Raw genomic sequence first — 16,383 nt, forward strand, 5'->3', positions numbered from 1 at the left:
TATAAACTATAGTAGGGTTTCTGTAGCAAACACCCCAGCTGTACCAGTGCAGGAACGGCTGCCCCCGGGGCTACACAGCGGGGTATTTATATAAACTATAGTAGGGTTTCTGTAGCAAACACCCCAGCTGTACCAGTGCAGGAATGGCTGCCCCCGGGGCTACACAGCGGGGTATTTATATAAACTATAGTAGGGTTTCTGTAGCAAACACCCCAGCTGTACCAGTGCAGGAATGGCTGCCCCCGGGGCTACACAGCGGGGTATTTATATAAACTATAGTAGGGTTTCTGTAGCAAACACCCCAGCTGTACCGGTGCAGGAACGGCTGCCCCCGGGGCTACACAGCGGGGTATTTATATAAACTATAGTAGGGTTTCTGTAGCAAACACCCCAGCTGTACCAGCACAGGGCAACAGTACATAATATCATAATTATTTTTATACACTTTAATTTTTTGGTGTTACTGTTCCTTTAAGTGCAAAAAAAAGCATTGCCATGGAAACGCTCCAGCAAACACCCCAGCTGTACCAGTGCAGGGCAACAGTACATTATATTTTAAATACTTTAATACACTTTCACTTTTGGCGTTACTGTTCCTTTAAGAAACTCAAATTCGACTTACGTCGAGTTATTTTTAATTCCGGTTCAAGTTTTTTACAAAAAAAAAAAACTCGTCTTCTGCTCCCCCCCGCAAAAACCGTATTTTCTAGCCCCAAAGAAGAAGCGCGAGGCAGTTTTATACTAAAAGAATAAAGATTTTTATTAAGCATTGTAAGTTGCATTCAATTGCCTTCAATCCAATCTCGTCACGGTCCATCTTACAACCAACCAGAACCAACAGCAGTTCATTCTTGCGCATTCCATGAGATGGGGCTCAGCGCCCTCCAACTTACATTAATAAAACCTACGTAGCTCTTGCGCGGGGGGGGGGGGGGCAAGGAATGGGGGAATTACACCTCATTTCTGATCACTAATGTGGGATGAAGAGCATTAGGGGGGATTAGAGGAGAAACCAAACGGAAAGAAATGATCTGAATTTCCAGAAACACATTTAAAATTGGGGGGGGGGGGGACACTAAACAGAAACATTGAAAGTGACGCAGGGGGCGGGGCTTCCCTCGCGACAGGGAAACTAAACCCTCCTGGGGTCGGGGGGGGTTAAAAAGATCAAAAAGCACTTTTTTATGATTATTTTTACCATGTTTTTACGGAGAATTTCATATTTTGCGAATATAACCAGCAACAGAGAACAATACAGCAATGAATACACCAGGGAACGCGGAGGGTTAAACGGATCATTAGTACTTGGTTTTTTTGTCTTTTGTTGTTTTTTTAGTTGAAGAATAAATGCAACAGAGGTCAATAATCACAAGATTCGTTAGGTCCGAGCAGGACCAATGACTAAACAGAGTTAAACACCTTTCATAGGACTAGAACCGATTATTTCTCTTTTTTGTGGTTTTTTTTTCGGTTTTATAGTTTTTTTTGTCGCCGCCGATGGGGCACATTACTGGGAGGGCGGAGTAAGGACAGGAACATGCATAATAGTAACTACACACCTTAAAAATTATGATCCATGCATGAGTTCAGCTCGAGTTGTACCAACGGTCTAACGGCAGAAAAACCGCACAACGTTCCATCGATCACGGACGCACAGTCGGCGCTACTCACGGGGCGAGCGATTGGAAGGAAACAAAGGCCGGAGGGGCTTATTTATTCCTATGATTGGTTCAGTATCGCGATAACGTCGCTCCGTCGTTTGTTCTCTCCCAATCGGCATCGCCAACACAATAAAAAAAAAAAAAAAAGAAACTCGCCATGAAAATAAGAAAAAGAACAAAACGTTTTCTGTCATTGCCATAATCGTGAAGGCGGAGCTTCTCCCGTATGGAAAATCAAATCTAATGGCGTACGTATGGTGCCAAACACTACAAATTATACTCATATATATATATATATATACGTGTGTGTGTGTGCGGAAACTGCCCAATGTGTGTTGTGTTACATCTAGAAACAGAATCACAAGCGGTTCTTATGTTTTTCCGCGTAACCAGTTGAAGCACCGCGTGCGTTTCTATCAGTACGGGAGTCAAACGCTCTTCGTTTTATCGGCTCTTTAGCATTTTGACTACGACTGGTTAATAAAATAAACTTTTTTCTTTTTCGTTTGTCGCCTTATCGAAAAGAGGGATCCGAATTTCCAAAATCCTCATTTTTCACTTGCGGAAAGGAAAAAATGTACGTAACTGTAGGCTCTCTTTCTCCCCAGATATTCCTTACCCTCTAACTCTACCGATCCTTCACCCTCTAGAAAAAATAAGTTTATTCTTCTTTATTAGCGACAGCGCCCTCTAGAGGCTGCTCCTTGTGGCGCACGCTGTCTGCGTTTAGTGCATTTAGGTGAGGGTTTGTATTGCACAACTTAGAGTCACTGCTTAAGGCACTTTCGGAGTTGCTGGAAGCCCTCGCTTCTCCCGAGCCCCCGTTCATCTGAGAGGCCGGCGCCTCCTCGCTGGCCAAACCGTTCTCGGCGAGGGATCCGTCTGAAGACACTGCTGATGATTTGGAGTCTTCCGACTGTGTCTTAAGCTCTTTGGCCACTTCTTCAGCCGAAGTAGCGTAAGGAGGCTTGGCCTACAGCAAAACAGAGAGGAAAAACAACACAACTCATATATGTAAAAGACCAAAGAAATCATTAGCCCCGGGGGGAGGCGGCTTTGGGCACAGAGGTGGTGCTGGGAGCTGCAGTTTGGCAATAGCCTGGGAGTCAAAGATAGACCAGCCCAGATGTGGCCTACAGATGGGAAAGATGAGCCAAATCTGGAACAGAAACACTCTCTCTTCTCTTCTATTCGCTCTCTCTTCTCCTCTATTCGCTCTCTCTTCTCCTCTATTCGCTCTCTCTTCTCCTCCGCTATTACCCCTGCCTTGCTGCTATTACCCCTGCCATTTCACACAAAATGGTATTGTTTCCCCCAAACAGAGGGTGGGCTTTATTTACCTGCACTTCCACTGAGCTAAACAAATTTCCACTGATAGTTTTTACCTTTTCTTATCAGAAATACAGCCATAAGCTGCACTGAGTCCTCTAACACCGGATTTCTCTTCTCTTTCAGTACACATGTTCTTCTGTGTCAGACTTCCTGCTCTCAGGAAAATCCTTTAGGGCACCAGCATGAGTCTGCTCAGTTTGCTCCTCTCTACCTCTCCTCCTCCCATCAGAATTCACTTCCCCTCCCAATCAACCAATCTGATCTACCAGCAGCCAGAGCTGCAGCAGGAAGCTACTGAGACCAAGCTAAAATGGCAGCTGCTATCTGAAACAAACAGAGGGAGCTGCTAGGGCTGTTACTCAGGCAGGTAAAGCTTTCTGCAGAATAAATATAGGGCTCTAATGTGGCAGTAAAATGCCAAATTGCCTTTCCTTCTGCTTTAAGCTGAGCTACCTGTAGATGGCAATACAGGGTAATAACGACATGTCCCATCTGCCCTGGGTGCAGGCAGCGCTGTGGGACTTGGGGTGGGTACAAACAATGACATTGCTACTGGACAGACATGGGTGCTGAAATCTCACTGTACATGATGCAGAAAGAGTTTTGCCCCTGAAATGCCCACGCCGGGGGTTACCTGTGGTGGCCCTTGGTTCTTAAATCCTCTTCCGTAGTATCTGCCCCCTCTTCCGAAAGTCCGTATAATTGGGGTGGATATAACTCCTCTTGGGCGTCTGGCACAAAGAAAAAGAGTTTAAGCCAAGTGGGCGGGGCCCAAGCCCCCTAATACCCCTCTAGCTCAGAGCCAATTGCACCCACTATGGCGCCTACAGGGGCTCATTTACTAACATCGGCCAAAACGGCAGTAACCAATAGCAACCAATGGGATTAGTCTGCTGCAGGTAGAATACTGAAAGCAATTATGTCACATAATGGGTAAGTGCAGCGAGGCCCGGTGTTGGGGGACGAACCCCAGTGCGCCAAATAGACCTGAGCTCCTGCAAGTAGGGCACTTAAAGGGAAACCGAACACTAAAATTGAATATGGCTAAAAATGCTATATTTATATACTGTACTGACTGTACCGGCCTAAAGCGTCAGCATCTCTATAGCAGCAATGATTCAGGTATTTACCGTGGTCTCCATCTAGGAAAGTGTCAGTGGCACTGCACGTGCTCAGTGGGCTCTGGGCAGCTGTTGGGGTTCTCACTAATTATCAAGCAGAATTTGAGGTTTAACTTTCATCTAAGCCTATGCTACAGGGCTGATTATTATATTCTGATGCTGACTGCACTGGTTTCTAATCTGCCATGTTGTAATTATCTGTATTAATTATTAATAAGCCTAAATATTGTGACATGTTTATCCTATATATACAGTATATTGTGACATTTATATTATATAAATACAGTATATTGTGAGTTGGTCCCAAAGCTCAGCAACTGACAGCAGCCCAGAGAAAGTGCAGTAAATGGGGATGGGGGGCTACTGGGGCATCTTTGGGGGAACAGATCTTCCCTGCTGAAGGGCTGGGGTTGCCTTGGGCCGGTACAGAAACCCATAACATAATGTACAACATTTCTACCCTACTTCTTTAGTTAGGCTTTAGTTCTCCTTTAAATACAATGCAATAAATAAATGATAATTTATAGAGAAACTATAACCCTCTGTAACACTGCGCATAAGAAATTCCTTAATGCCTCAATTTGTCCCATTGACTTTAATGGGTTACATAAGGTCTGAGCCAGTGCCCCCACAGCAAAGTCATTTTAGGGCCCCCAAAACGTCCATTAATTAGGGCCTTGTGGGGCCCCTTATAACTTCTGGGGGCCCCTGCAGCCTCTGCAGTTACGCCCCTGGTCCCAGTACTTACCCTCTATTGGCTCCGCCCACAGACACCACCTGCAGGGGAAATGGTCCTCTCCCGCGCCCACGTCTGGTCCCTGCCCACTGGCCTACAACCGTGCCAGCGATCTCCAGCTTCCCTCCCTGAGAAGGCATGGGTTGGACTCCTGCGCAGGCCGGAGAGAAAAAGGGAATCAATATCTGTCATTTTATATATTCCATGTGATAAAATGTCCTAGTAATTTTGCAATTGGTCTTCATTATTCATAGTTTTTGAATTATTTCCCTTCTTTTCTCTTTGCAGCTTTCAAATGGGGGTCACTGACCCCGGCAGCCAAACCCTATTGCTCTGTGAGGCTCCAGTTTTATTGTTATTGTTACTTTTTATTCCTTATCTTTCTATTCAGCCCCTCTATAATACTTATTTCAGTCCTTTATTCAAACTACTGCCTGGTTGCCAAGGAAAATAAGACCCTAGCAACCAGATTGCTGGAAAACCATACCGAACAAAAAGCTAAATAACTGAAAAACCATTAAAAATAAAAAATGAAGACCAACTGCAAATCTCAGAATATCACTATCTACATCATGATAAATGTAAAGGTGAGGAGCCCCTATAAAGCACACTGTATAACTATACGCCAGCGCTTACCAGGGAATCCTCTCCCTCTGCCCTGAGGTGGTGGCATTGGTCCACAGGGTCGGGGGTACATAGCAGCTGGGTAGAAAGGCATCGCGGGTGGAGGTGGAAACGGAAGGGGGTGATTTTGCCGTGAGAAATGCAACCCTTCCAGGATGCTCTGACGCATTTTCTCCACCTTGGTGGCCAGTTCCACCTGCAAAGGAAAGTGCAAAGAGAGACAAAAGGGGGTCAGTGATGAGCGACAGTGCAGCAGTGCATGCTGGTAACAGGAATACAAAATGTCAGGCAAACTGCGCTACACTCTGGGGCCCTATACAAGTTGTTTATCTGCCCCCCCCCCCATGAACAGCAAAGAAGCACAGTGGCAATATTCCTGACCGCTCCCCCTGTGTGTGCTCTTGGGTGCAACTATAGAGGAAACACAAACTGGGGGGCCCAGGAACTATAGGGGGCCCAGAAGGCCTTTGACTGATATGTTTATGGAAAATGTCTTGTTCTGTAAGTTTGGGGGCCCTATGATCTTGCTAGGGGCCCAATAAGCAGTCACTGCCCTGCTAGAAAGCGCAAGTGGCTGCTCACCGATCCCAATATAATAAGTTCTTATAAATAGATCCATTAATTAATGTGCTAACGAGTCAGTCAGTGCATTGGGGGCAGCGGATTTTACTTTAAAGCAGTGGTTCACCGTATCTTTTATTATGTTATAGAAAGGCCAATTCTAAGCAACTTTTCAATTGGTCTTCATTGTTTGTTTTTTTTAATTATTTCCCTTCTTCTTCTTCTACATCTTTGCAGCTTTCAAATGGGGGTCACTGACCCCGGCAGCCAATCCCTATTGCTCTGTGAGGCTCCAGTTTTATTGTTACTGTTACTTTTTATTCCTTATCTTTCTATTCAGCCCCTCCCCTATTCATATACCCGCCTCTCGTTCAAACCGCTCCCTGGTTGCTAAGGTAATTTGGACCCTAGCAACTAAATAGCCACAGAAACTCCTAGCTGCAGAGCTGCCGAACAAAATTAAAAGAATTATAAAAATGAAGACCAATTGCAAACCCCAGTGAGTGGGTTTTGCCCCTGCCTGCCCAGTCACGCTCGTTAAGCTGGCCTTATACGTAAAAATGTTTCCCTCCCTAACGACCAATTTCAGTGCGATCCGACAAATCCATCAAATTATCTGACAGTTAGTGGGCACTGAATGAACCCATATCTGGTAATTTTTCATCTGACTTTGGTCAGAAAATCGGTCAGGCAGGTTTGCAAATTTTCATTGTTAGCATTTCGTTGATGGACAAATCGTACGTTGAAATGGCGGCAGGGGAGGTAGAATATTGTATAACTGCATTTTCGACACTAATGTCTCACTATTAGCGACGGCCTAAATACACTCACCTGAGGGGTGGGCCACTTACCTGACCATCACAGAGGTCAATGAGTGAAGCCTTCTCCCTGGTGGCTTTATTCAGCTTGGCCTGCAGCAGCTTCCCATCAAAATACATCCAAGGGCAGCAGTGCTCCCACGGGATTGGCTGGCCGCAGGCATCGTTAGCCAGGAACGCCATGTCCACTCCGCTCATGAACAAAGCCGACAGCTGAATTCCCCTGGGGTCTAGGTTATCAATCTGCAACAAGAGAAGCGCCGGGGTTTTTGGGCTGGAACCCACCAATAGGGAGGATAGAGGTAGGAATTCTAAACTGCTGCTACAGTGGCCATATTGTTTCCCTTAGACAGTACAGTATGGGGGTACAGCTTATTGTGTGCCCAGAACATTCCTTCTCTCTGTATATTTGTATTTATACATATGGGTAGGGGGTGCCATAGTGTTTCCCTTAGACAGTACAGTATGGGGGTACAGCTTATTGTGTGCCCAGAACATTCCTTCTCTGTATATTTGTATTTATACATATGGGTAGGGGGTGCCATAGTGTTTCCCTTAGACAGTACAGTATGGGGGTACAGCTTATTGTGTGCCCAGAACATTCCCTCTCTGTATATTTGTATTTATACATATGGGTAGGGGGTGCCATAGTGTTTCCCTTAGACAGTACAGTATGGGGGTACAGCTTATTGTGTGCCCAGAACATTCCTTCTCTGTATATTTGTATTTATACATATGGGTAGGGGGTGCCATAGTGTTTCCCTTAGACAGTACAGTATGGGGGTAGAGCTTATTGTGTGCCCAGAACATTCCTTCTCTGTATATTTGTATTTATACATATGGGTAGGGGGTGCCATAGTGTTTCCCTTAGACAGTACAGTATGGGGGTACAGCTTATTGTGTGCCCAGAACATTCCTTCTCTGTATATTTGTATTTATACATATGGGTAGGGGGTGCCATAGTGTTTCCCTTAGACAGTACAGTATGGGGGTACAGCTTATTGTGTGCCCAGAACATTCCTTCTCTGTATATTTGTATTTATACATATGGGTAGGGGGTGCCATAGTGTTTCCCTTAGACAGTACAGTATGGGGGTACAGCTTATTGTGTGCCCAGAACATTCCCTCTCTGTATATTTGTATTTATACATATGGGTAGGGGTGCCATAGTGTTTCCCTTAGACAGTACAGTATGGGGGTACAGCTTATTGTGTGCCCAGAACATTCCCTCTCTGTATATTTGTATTTATACATATGGGTAGGGGGTGCCATAGTGTTTCCCTTAGACAGTACAGTATGGGGGTACAGCTTATTGTGTGCCCAGAACATTCCTTCTCTGTATATTGCCAGGAGGTGCTTGCAGAACTACGTGCCCTTCGTGAAACTCCTGCCTATAACTTAACTCCCAGGCAATGTTATTTCCGTGCCGTTACCTTTAGCTCCTGCAGCTGATCGGGTTCATAGAGCTTTGGGGATATTGCCTGGGCAAGGAAGGCGTCAAGCTCCTGCCTGCGCAGTATCCGGATTCCGGGCCACTGCACCATATACCTGCAACCAAAGCCGTGTTTAACTCTGCCCGTCCAAAGATACCGAGCACAATTTTCAACAAAAACAAATAAAAACCTACAGATGTGCTTAAAGGAGAAGGAAAGGTACATACTCAGTAGCTTTATCAGAAAGGTCTATGTAAATGCAGCCATAAGCACTCACAGAAACTCTGCACTCATCTATCAAAAGAAACACAGGCTTTCTTGTCTTCCTTTGTGTCACATGTTCTTCTGTGTCAGAATTCCTTCTCTCTTTTCTAAAAGCAGGAATTCTGACACAGAACATCATTTATACACAAAAGACGACAAGAAATCATGTGTTTCTTTTGATAGAGGACTGCAGCATTCTGTGAGTGCTTATGGGCACGAGTCTGTGCAGTTTTCTTCTCTCTCTCACCCCCCTTCAACTGCTTCCCCTCCCATCAGAATACGCTCCCCACCTCCCATCAGAATTCGCTCCCAACTCGGTGTAATCTGAGCTACCAGCAGCCAGAGCTGCAGCAGGAAGCTACTGAGTCCAAGCTAAAATGGCAGCTGCTATCTTAAACAAACAGAGGGAGCTGCTAGGGCTGTTACTCAGGCAGGTAAAGCTTTCTGCAGAATAAATATAGGGTTCTAGGTGGCACTAATGTGGCAAATCTATTGGCAGTAAAGTGCCAAAATGGTTTCCTTCTCCTTTAAAATCCCTAACCAATGATATGCCTTAGTGCAACTAGTAGTTATTGGGTGTTACAATAAGTGGCAGCTGCTGTTAGTACTGACCGTAGGACACAACACAGCACCATTAAATGGGTGGGCACATTAGCCGGATTGAGCATGGCGGGGGTATCGGATCTCATACACGCCAGGAAAGCTCTCATTCTTCTGTTTTTGTCCTCAACGGCTTTCCCTAGCCACAGCTTCTTCAGGTTGGGGCAGGTCCATTCCCTGAAAGCCAGTGCTTCCACTAACTCGGGGGTCTGGGGGGACTTGCCCTTGTAGGCTGCCCATTCCTTAATGATGACCGGGTAGTCTGGAACATAAACTGCAGGTTAGATGAGAATAAGATGAATAAGAACAAGGGAGGCCAATAGACAACAGAAAGGGGCAGAGCCCAATAGGAGAGACCCCGGCACCGCCGGCACTTACACTCTGGCGGCATTCTGTTCTTCCGGAAAGCAAGTCGTTCCGCTTTCTTCCTGCTTTCTGCCAGGCTGAACAGCACCCCATAAACATACTGGCGAACTGGCCTGTACAAGATGGCGGCAGGGGGCAGGTCCTTGTTGATTTCATCTTCAATAGTAACTGGAATTTTCATTTCCCCCTATGAGAGAAAACATGAATAGAGAGGGGTTAGAGCTGGGCTTGTAGGACTATGTATTAAAGGGGAAGTTCACCTGTAAATTAGCTTTTAATATGATGTAGACATTGATATTCTCAGACAATTTGCAACTGGTCTTCATTATTTATTTCTTTTCAGTTATTTAACTTGGTGTCCCCTTGTTATTTTAGCAGCTATGTGGTTGCTAGGGTCTTATTTAACCTAGCAACCGGGCAGTGGTTTAAACAAGACATAAGAATATGAATAGTAGAGGGGCTGTATAGAGAAATAAATAAAAGTAACAATAATAATACATTTGTAGCTTTACAGTGGAATCGTTTCTGGCTGCCAGGGTCAGCGACCCCCATTTGAAAGCTGGGAAGAGGGAGAAGAGGAAGGCAAATAAATAAAAAACTATACATAATAAGTAATGAAGACCAATTGAGGAATAGGTAATTCTATAACATATTATGTTAACGTAAAAGGTGAACCCCCCCCCCCCATTTATGAAAGCCAGAGGCAGTAACACAGGGGCCCTACCTTAGTCAGCACGTGGAATATGTAAGGATACATTAAGCCCTTTTTGTGGCGATGTTCTGCAACTCTCAGTACTTCCGGTGCCACTTGGGGGAGAGGTGGAGTTGTGATATCCATGTGGTTCCGGGTCGGCATTGACAGAAGACAAGGGATCTGCATGTGTCCAGGTTGGTTGGCTTTTTTATCAGTTCCCTTATTCCCCGATCCAGAAGGAGAAGGAACTTCTGCCTGGAAACACAAGGAAAAACAATTACTATTACTAATGGGGCTAGCCATATTCTTCATTTCCCAGGGTGCCACAGCCATGTGACCTGTGCTCTGATTAACTTCACTCACACTTTACTGCTGCGCTGCAAGTTGGAGTGATATCCCCCCCTCACCCCCAGCAGCTGATCAGCAGAACAATGGGAAGGGATCAAGATAGCAGCTCCCAGTCGGTATCCGAATAGCACTCCATAATAAGAAATCAAAGTCCGGCTTGGGACTCCTCCAGTTACATGGGAGTAGGAGAAACAATAGGTTAGCTGAAAGCAGTTCTAATGGGTAGCGCTGGCTGAAAGCTCAGGCACAAGGCACTGAGATGGCGCCTACACACCAATATTACAGCTACAAATACATTTGTTGGTTCAAGAATAAAATGTTAAATGGCAGAGGGAATTATTTGCTGTGTAACAGGGTCATTTAGAGATAAACAGTGCCCCATAAACATCATGGCAGTGTCCCTTTAAGGGCGAAGACACATGGAGAAATAAGTCGCTGCAACTATCTCCAGTATAATCTTAGCAGAATATCAGTGTATGTGAGCGTGACAGCCATGGAGATTTAAAGCATAAATATAAATTCCAGGAAAACATTATTAATAGACATTCTGTCTGTGGATATTACCTTTGCCTGTTCAGTAGAGTCTTTCTTGTTTGCTTTTTCTGATTTTTTCCCTTTATCCCAGGTAGGCTTGTTCCCACTGACATGACTATAGGAGACAAACAGATAGATAAGAAACTGCCTGCAGACCGGCGGCCGGTGTAGAACTGGGAAGAAAGAAACAGGTGAGGCTGGCAGGGAATTGCTAACTGGCAGCAGGGGGGTTTTGAATTTCTCAATCTGATGATTTGCACTTTGGCCACTAGAGGGAGCTCTTGTTTCATCATACACTTACCCTGCTGAACAGCAGTAAATAAGGTCTAAAGATACCAGACATACAATTAAAAGGGTAGTTCACCTTTAAATTAACTTTTAGTATAATGTAGAGAGACAATTTGCAACTGGTCTTTTTTTATTTATGTTTTTTTTAATTATTTAGCTTTGTGTTCAACAGCTCTCCAGTTTGGACCCTAGCAACCAAATGGCTGCTGAAATACCAGTTTAACCTAGCAACCAGGGAGTGATTTAAAAGAGAGACAAGAATATGAATAGGGGAGGGGCTGAATAAAAAGATAAGGAATAAAAATTAACAATAACAAAAAAATTTCCAGAGAGGAAAAGTTTTTGGCTGCCGGGGTCAGTGACCCCCATTTTTGAAAGCTGGAAAGAGTCAGAAGAGGAAGGCAAATAATTAAAAAATGATAAAAAAAATAATATATGAAGACCAATTGCAATGTTGCTAACAATAGGCCATTCTATAACCTACAAAAAGTTAACCTGAAGGTGAACCACCCCTTTAATACACCGATATGTCTTTCTGTCTGTAAGGATAGGTTACAACACAAGGGGGATTATGTAATAAAAGGCATTAAGTTTGCCCTGGAGCAGTAACCCATAGCAACCAATCGGCTAGAAGCATTAACCAGTCACCTGTTTGAAAGCAAACATCTTATTGGTTGCTATGGGTTACTGCTCCTAGGCAAACTTAATTCCTTACTTACTAGATGAAGTACAATACATGAACTAGCAGGTCTGCAGTGGCCAGAACTCCATTTCAGCACCTTAACAACCAAACTCACTTAGCAGACCCTCCGTTGCCGTCTTCGTTTTCAGAGGAGGATGAGGCTGAAGATGGAGGGAAGTAGTTGGAATCCACGTGGTTTGGGCTGCCGCTCTGTGCTGGGTTGATTGGAGACGATCGCTCATACAGGGGAGTGTGTTTTCCTTCATGGGGAATGTTACTGTAATTGTTCTGTTCAGAAACGCATTTCCCACCTGTCTGAAGGAGGGAGACGGCAGGGTCAGAAACGTTGTAAAGATCACAACCTGGGTTTGTATTAGAGCCACGATTGGGCAGTTTGTGGAGTTTCTACCATTCATACATCCCCATTCCCTGGCAAGGAAGAGCCATGGCCCTGTGTGCTAGATGTCTAGTCTCTCCTTATTGCCCCCGCCCAAAGCTGAAATAATTTCTTTAAGGGCAAAGACACATGGGGCGAGTTAGTTGCAGCGACATCCGTGACTTTTTGGAAAAGTCGCGACAAATTTGGTAGCTCGAATTGTGACAGCAATGTGCATGTTCCTCTATGGCGAAAAGTCGGCGTGATTAGTCGCAACAACTTACGGTACTTAGCTAAAAGTCGCGACAACTAATCGTCCCGTGTGTCTTCGCCCTAAAGGAGAAGGAAAGTTACAAACACCGGGGGCCAAAATGTTAGACACCTTCCAGCAACTGTAAACGCTTACCTGAATCCCCCCGGCCGGTGCTCCTGTTGGGAGAAAACTGCCCCAGCCGGGGTGTATGCAACAAAGCGTTTCTAACATTTGCCCCCCCAGTGATTTAGCCTTTCCTTCTCCTTTATATAACAGCTCCCATTCACCCAGCTGAGTGCCTTAGCACCGTGCTCCTTATTTACCATAGGTCTGGATTGTACGGAGCCCTGTGGAATGTTCAGCATCTGAGGGGATGGGTACGGCGGCACCATGCTGTGGATTCCACCCGGATTTGGTCTGCCTGCACCAAGGAAAAAGAACCAATAATAGTAAATAAATATAAATAAAATATATATTTATTTATATAAATATAAATAAAATACTTGCAGCAAACTAAGCACCAACAATCATATATCTTAAGTCAATAATTCCCCTATTCATTTCAATATATATATATATATATATATATTCTCTTTTTTCGCTATGTTAGGACTGACGCAAGGACACTCCCTTGACGGGGCGCGTCAGCTTATGCAAACTTCGTACAAACCGTGTAACTAAACGTGTCTCTTTTCACTAAAATGCAGACATTTTTCCTTCAGTGTGCGCAAAATTGGTTTTTAATTTTCTCTTGAAGCTTTATAATGGAGTGCTGGGGTAATGTGTATAGTATATAATACAAGCCACTCACCTACGTGCACCCAATTCGTTTTGATTGATTCATGGGATGAGCTGTATTTTTTGGATATATTTATATATATATATATATATATATATATATATATATATATATACCTATAAACAGGACCAGCACACCATTTCACGGCAATTCTTCTATTTACACGGTGAATGAATAAATAGAAGAATTGCTGTAAAATGGTGTGCTGGTCCTGTTCATAGGTATTTACATATTTTGACTTCAGCACCCACCTGTTAAACTGGTTTAGAGTGCGGACACACCGCTTGACTTTATATTATATATACGGTATATAGCAATAAATGGCACAGATATGTTTAAAGGGGCAGTATACCCCTTGTGCAAAACGCGTGCGTATTCTTTGCCTATTTTAATCACCAAAAATCTATGTTTTTTGTGGTTGTGGTTTTTATTTCTAAGGGCGAAGACACGTGGAGCTACTTAGTAGCAGCTACTTGTCATGGCTACTAAATGCCAGAAAATCCCCTGCCATAGACAGTACTGAGAATTGCCTCTGCTAAACTCACATAGACCGTTATCAGTAAATGATCAGCATTGTCTGTTTTAGTAGCTATGACAAGTAGCTGCTACTAGTAGCTCCGTGTGTCTTCATGCTTAAGTTCAACAGGGAGACTAAAGCTACTCCATGTTTGATTAGATAACCATTAAAGGGAACCTGTCACCCTAAGAAATAAATTCCAAACTCACTTCTTTTATGTTAATTAAGCACGTAAACTTAACCTAACTTATACTATATAAATTATTTTTTTTTCCCTTCAGCCTTGGGATTTACAATCACAGCCAGCAGGCCGGCGCCATTTTGTTTACACTGTTATTAAGGCGGAGCTTTGTTTCACCCCAAAATCTTATGCATTTTCCATCTATGTGATATCTAGGAAGTGCTGAATGGAAAGTTAAAGTAATTGTAATTAAAATCTGAGCTGTCAATCATATATTGCCTGCCCCGCCTCTATGTGGCAGGGGCAGGCAATATATGATTGATAGCTCAGGTTTTTAAATTCATTTATAACGAGTATGGGTTAATTTAATAAAAAAAAAAAAATTTTGAGTTTCAGGTTTTATTTTTAAAGGACTTTTATTATACAGATTAGTATTTGTGGGTGACAGGGCCCCTTTAAAACAAACCCCTCCCTTCCCCCTTTGTTGTGACTGTTTTGGAATTCAGACAAGCAGTCTATTATGTAGGACTATTATCTGTGCACTGGGAACCAAGGGCCAAACATGAAGCAGCTTCTATTTCCCTGTTTAGCCCAAGATTTCTCCTTTACACTATAGGCAAACACACACACACGCTCTCGTGTTGGACAAGGGGGTAACTTGCCCTTTAAGCTGCAGAATAAGAATTCACTGACCTAAGTAATGAGCGGGTGGGCACGACAGGGGCTTGTTCGTTGCTCTGTAATAAGCAATTGCTTTCTTGAAACGGGAAACTTTGTCATCAGTTCTGGACTGTAAGGAAAAAAAGTGAATTTTATAATAAAAGGTAGTTACAGACCTGGCCCCTGTGGCGCTGGGATCTGCAGGAGAGTAAACATTTAGGGCTCTGGCACACGGGGGAGATTAGTCGCCCGCGACAAAACTCCCTGTTCACGGGCGACTAATCTCCCCGAGTTGCCATGACCCGCCATCCCGCCGGCGAACATGTATGGCTACATGTGCATGGAAACAGTAGGTGTGACCTTCAGCCTCCATCAGGTACAGCAAAAGTATACAGGGATCAGCACTATAAATGCCAAGTCGTGGGTATATGTTACATAGGGGCATTAGATTTCCTGTATATTGTGCACCTTAATAGGACCACCCTCACATAACTTGATAAATGTACAGTAAATAAAAGGGGTTGTTCACCTTTGAGGTAACTATGATGTAGAAAGGAATATGCTGAGACAATTTGCAATTGGTCTTTACTGTTTATTATTTATAATTTTTTTTTATTATTTCACTTTATGTTCAGCAGCTCTCCAGCTTGGATTTTCAGCAGTTATTTGGTTGCTAGGATCCAAGTTACCTTAGCAACCAGTTAGTGGATTCAATGAAAGACTGAGTTGGAAATAAAGTGCTTAATTAAAGCAAAGCCAACCCCCTGCACCTTGAGCCAAATATTGTAGTTGGCGGCCGCTGTAGGGAGAGGAGTTGCCAGGAGTGGCTTACCTGCGAGTGCTGAAATACATCTTTAGCAATGGCGTCTAAGTCATTGGTATCCTGAATGTTGCGCACATAGTCGGCCACTGCTTTGATCACTACGTCACAGGGAGGCAAGACAAGCTGGTGAGCCCGCACCTGATTGGATAGAAAGGATCAGCTGTTACTGAGGGAATAACAATAGCCTCGGGCCCATAGTGCAATGAGCATGAAAACACTGCCAAGGCCCAACTTGCCCCTGTATATCCCTAACGGCTCCAACACCATCTGTGCAAACAGGGGAATCCTTATTATACATAATGGCCTGGGAACGGCTGGGAACCTTCAGGCAATGTGACCTTCTAGGATGTCCAGTAGATTCCTTTTCATACCTTCAGCGACGCCAGGGGATGTTCTGGGCCAAGTAAACTCCAATGAAAGGCAGCGAGATCTTCATCAGGTAGAATGTGATTACCTAAATACAAACAGTATTGGTTAAAGGGATACTGACATGGGAAATTTGTTTGTTACAAACCCATCAGTTAATGGAGCTTCTCCATTAACTGATGGGTTTGTAACAAACAGATTTAAACTAGACAAGGGGGGGCTGGTAAGCTAGATTCTTATGGGAGAGCTAGTGTAGATGGGGCAGTGGGACCAGTAAAGGGTTGTGGGGGAGGAGTGAGGGGGGCATATAGTTTATCAGATAAGGGAGGCTTCATCTCTCTTCTTT

General features: G+C 44.1%; 1 protein-coding gene across 1 annotated transcript in view; it reads right to left on the reverse strand.

Annotated features, from left to right (window-relative positions):
- Positions 1-734: 734 nt before the first annotated feature.
- LOC101733255 (constitutive coactivator of PPAR-gamma-like protein 1 homolog) overlaps positions 735-16,383 on the reverse strand; it is an 18,537-nt gene continuing 2,888 nt past the window's right edge. Inside the window, exons 2-16 of the mRNA XM_031901364.1 lie at positions 16,043-16,156; positions 15,681-15,809; positions 14,882-14,978; positions 13,015-13,112; positions 12,178-12,377; positions 11,123-11,207; positions 10,241-10,465; positions 9,529-9,703; positions 9,163-9,424; positions 8,287-8,401; positions 6,887-7,096; positions 5,487-5,670; positions 4,863-5,001; positions 3,628-3,724; positions 735-2,634 (exon numbers count right to left, since the gene is read on the reverse strand). Coding sequence (XP_031757224.1) covers positions 2,323-2,634; positions 3,628-3,724; positions 4,863-5,001; positions 5,487-5,670; positions 6,887-7,096; positions 8,287-8,401; positions 9,163-9,424; positions 9,529-9,703; positions 10,241-10,465; positions 11,123-11,207; positions 12,178-12,377; positions 13,015-13,112; positions 14,882-14,978; positions 15,681-15,809; positions 16,043-16,156 — 2,442 coding nt within the window. The 3' untranslated portion in view covers positions 735-2,322. The remainder of the gene's footprint in view (positions 2,635-3,627; positions 3,725-4,862; positions 5,002-5,486; positions 5,671-6,886; positions 7,097-8,286; positions 8,402-9,162; positions 9,425-9,528; positions 9,704-10,240; positions 10,466-11,122; positions 11,208-12,177; positions 12,378-13,014; positions 13,113-14,881; positions 14,979-15,680; positions 15,810-16,042; positions 16,157-16,383) is intronic.

The sequence above is a fragment of the Xenopus tropicalis genome, chromosome 4, assembly GCF_000004195.4.
Source record: "Xenopus tropicalis strain Nigerian chromosome 4, UCB_Xtro_10.0, whole genome shotgun sequence".
In the NCBI taxonomy this organism is placed as follows: domain Eukaryota; kingdom Metazoa; phylum Chordata; class Amphibia; order Anura; family Pipidae; genus Xenopus; species Xenopus tropicalis.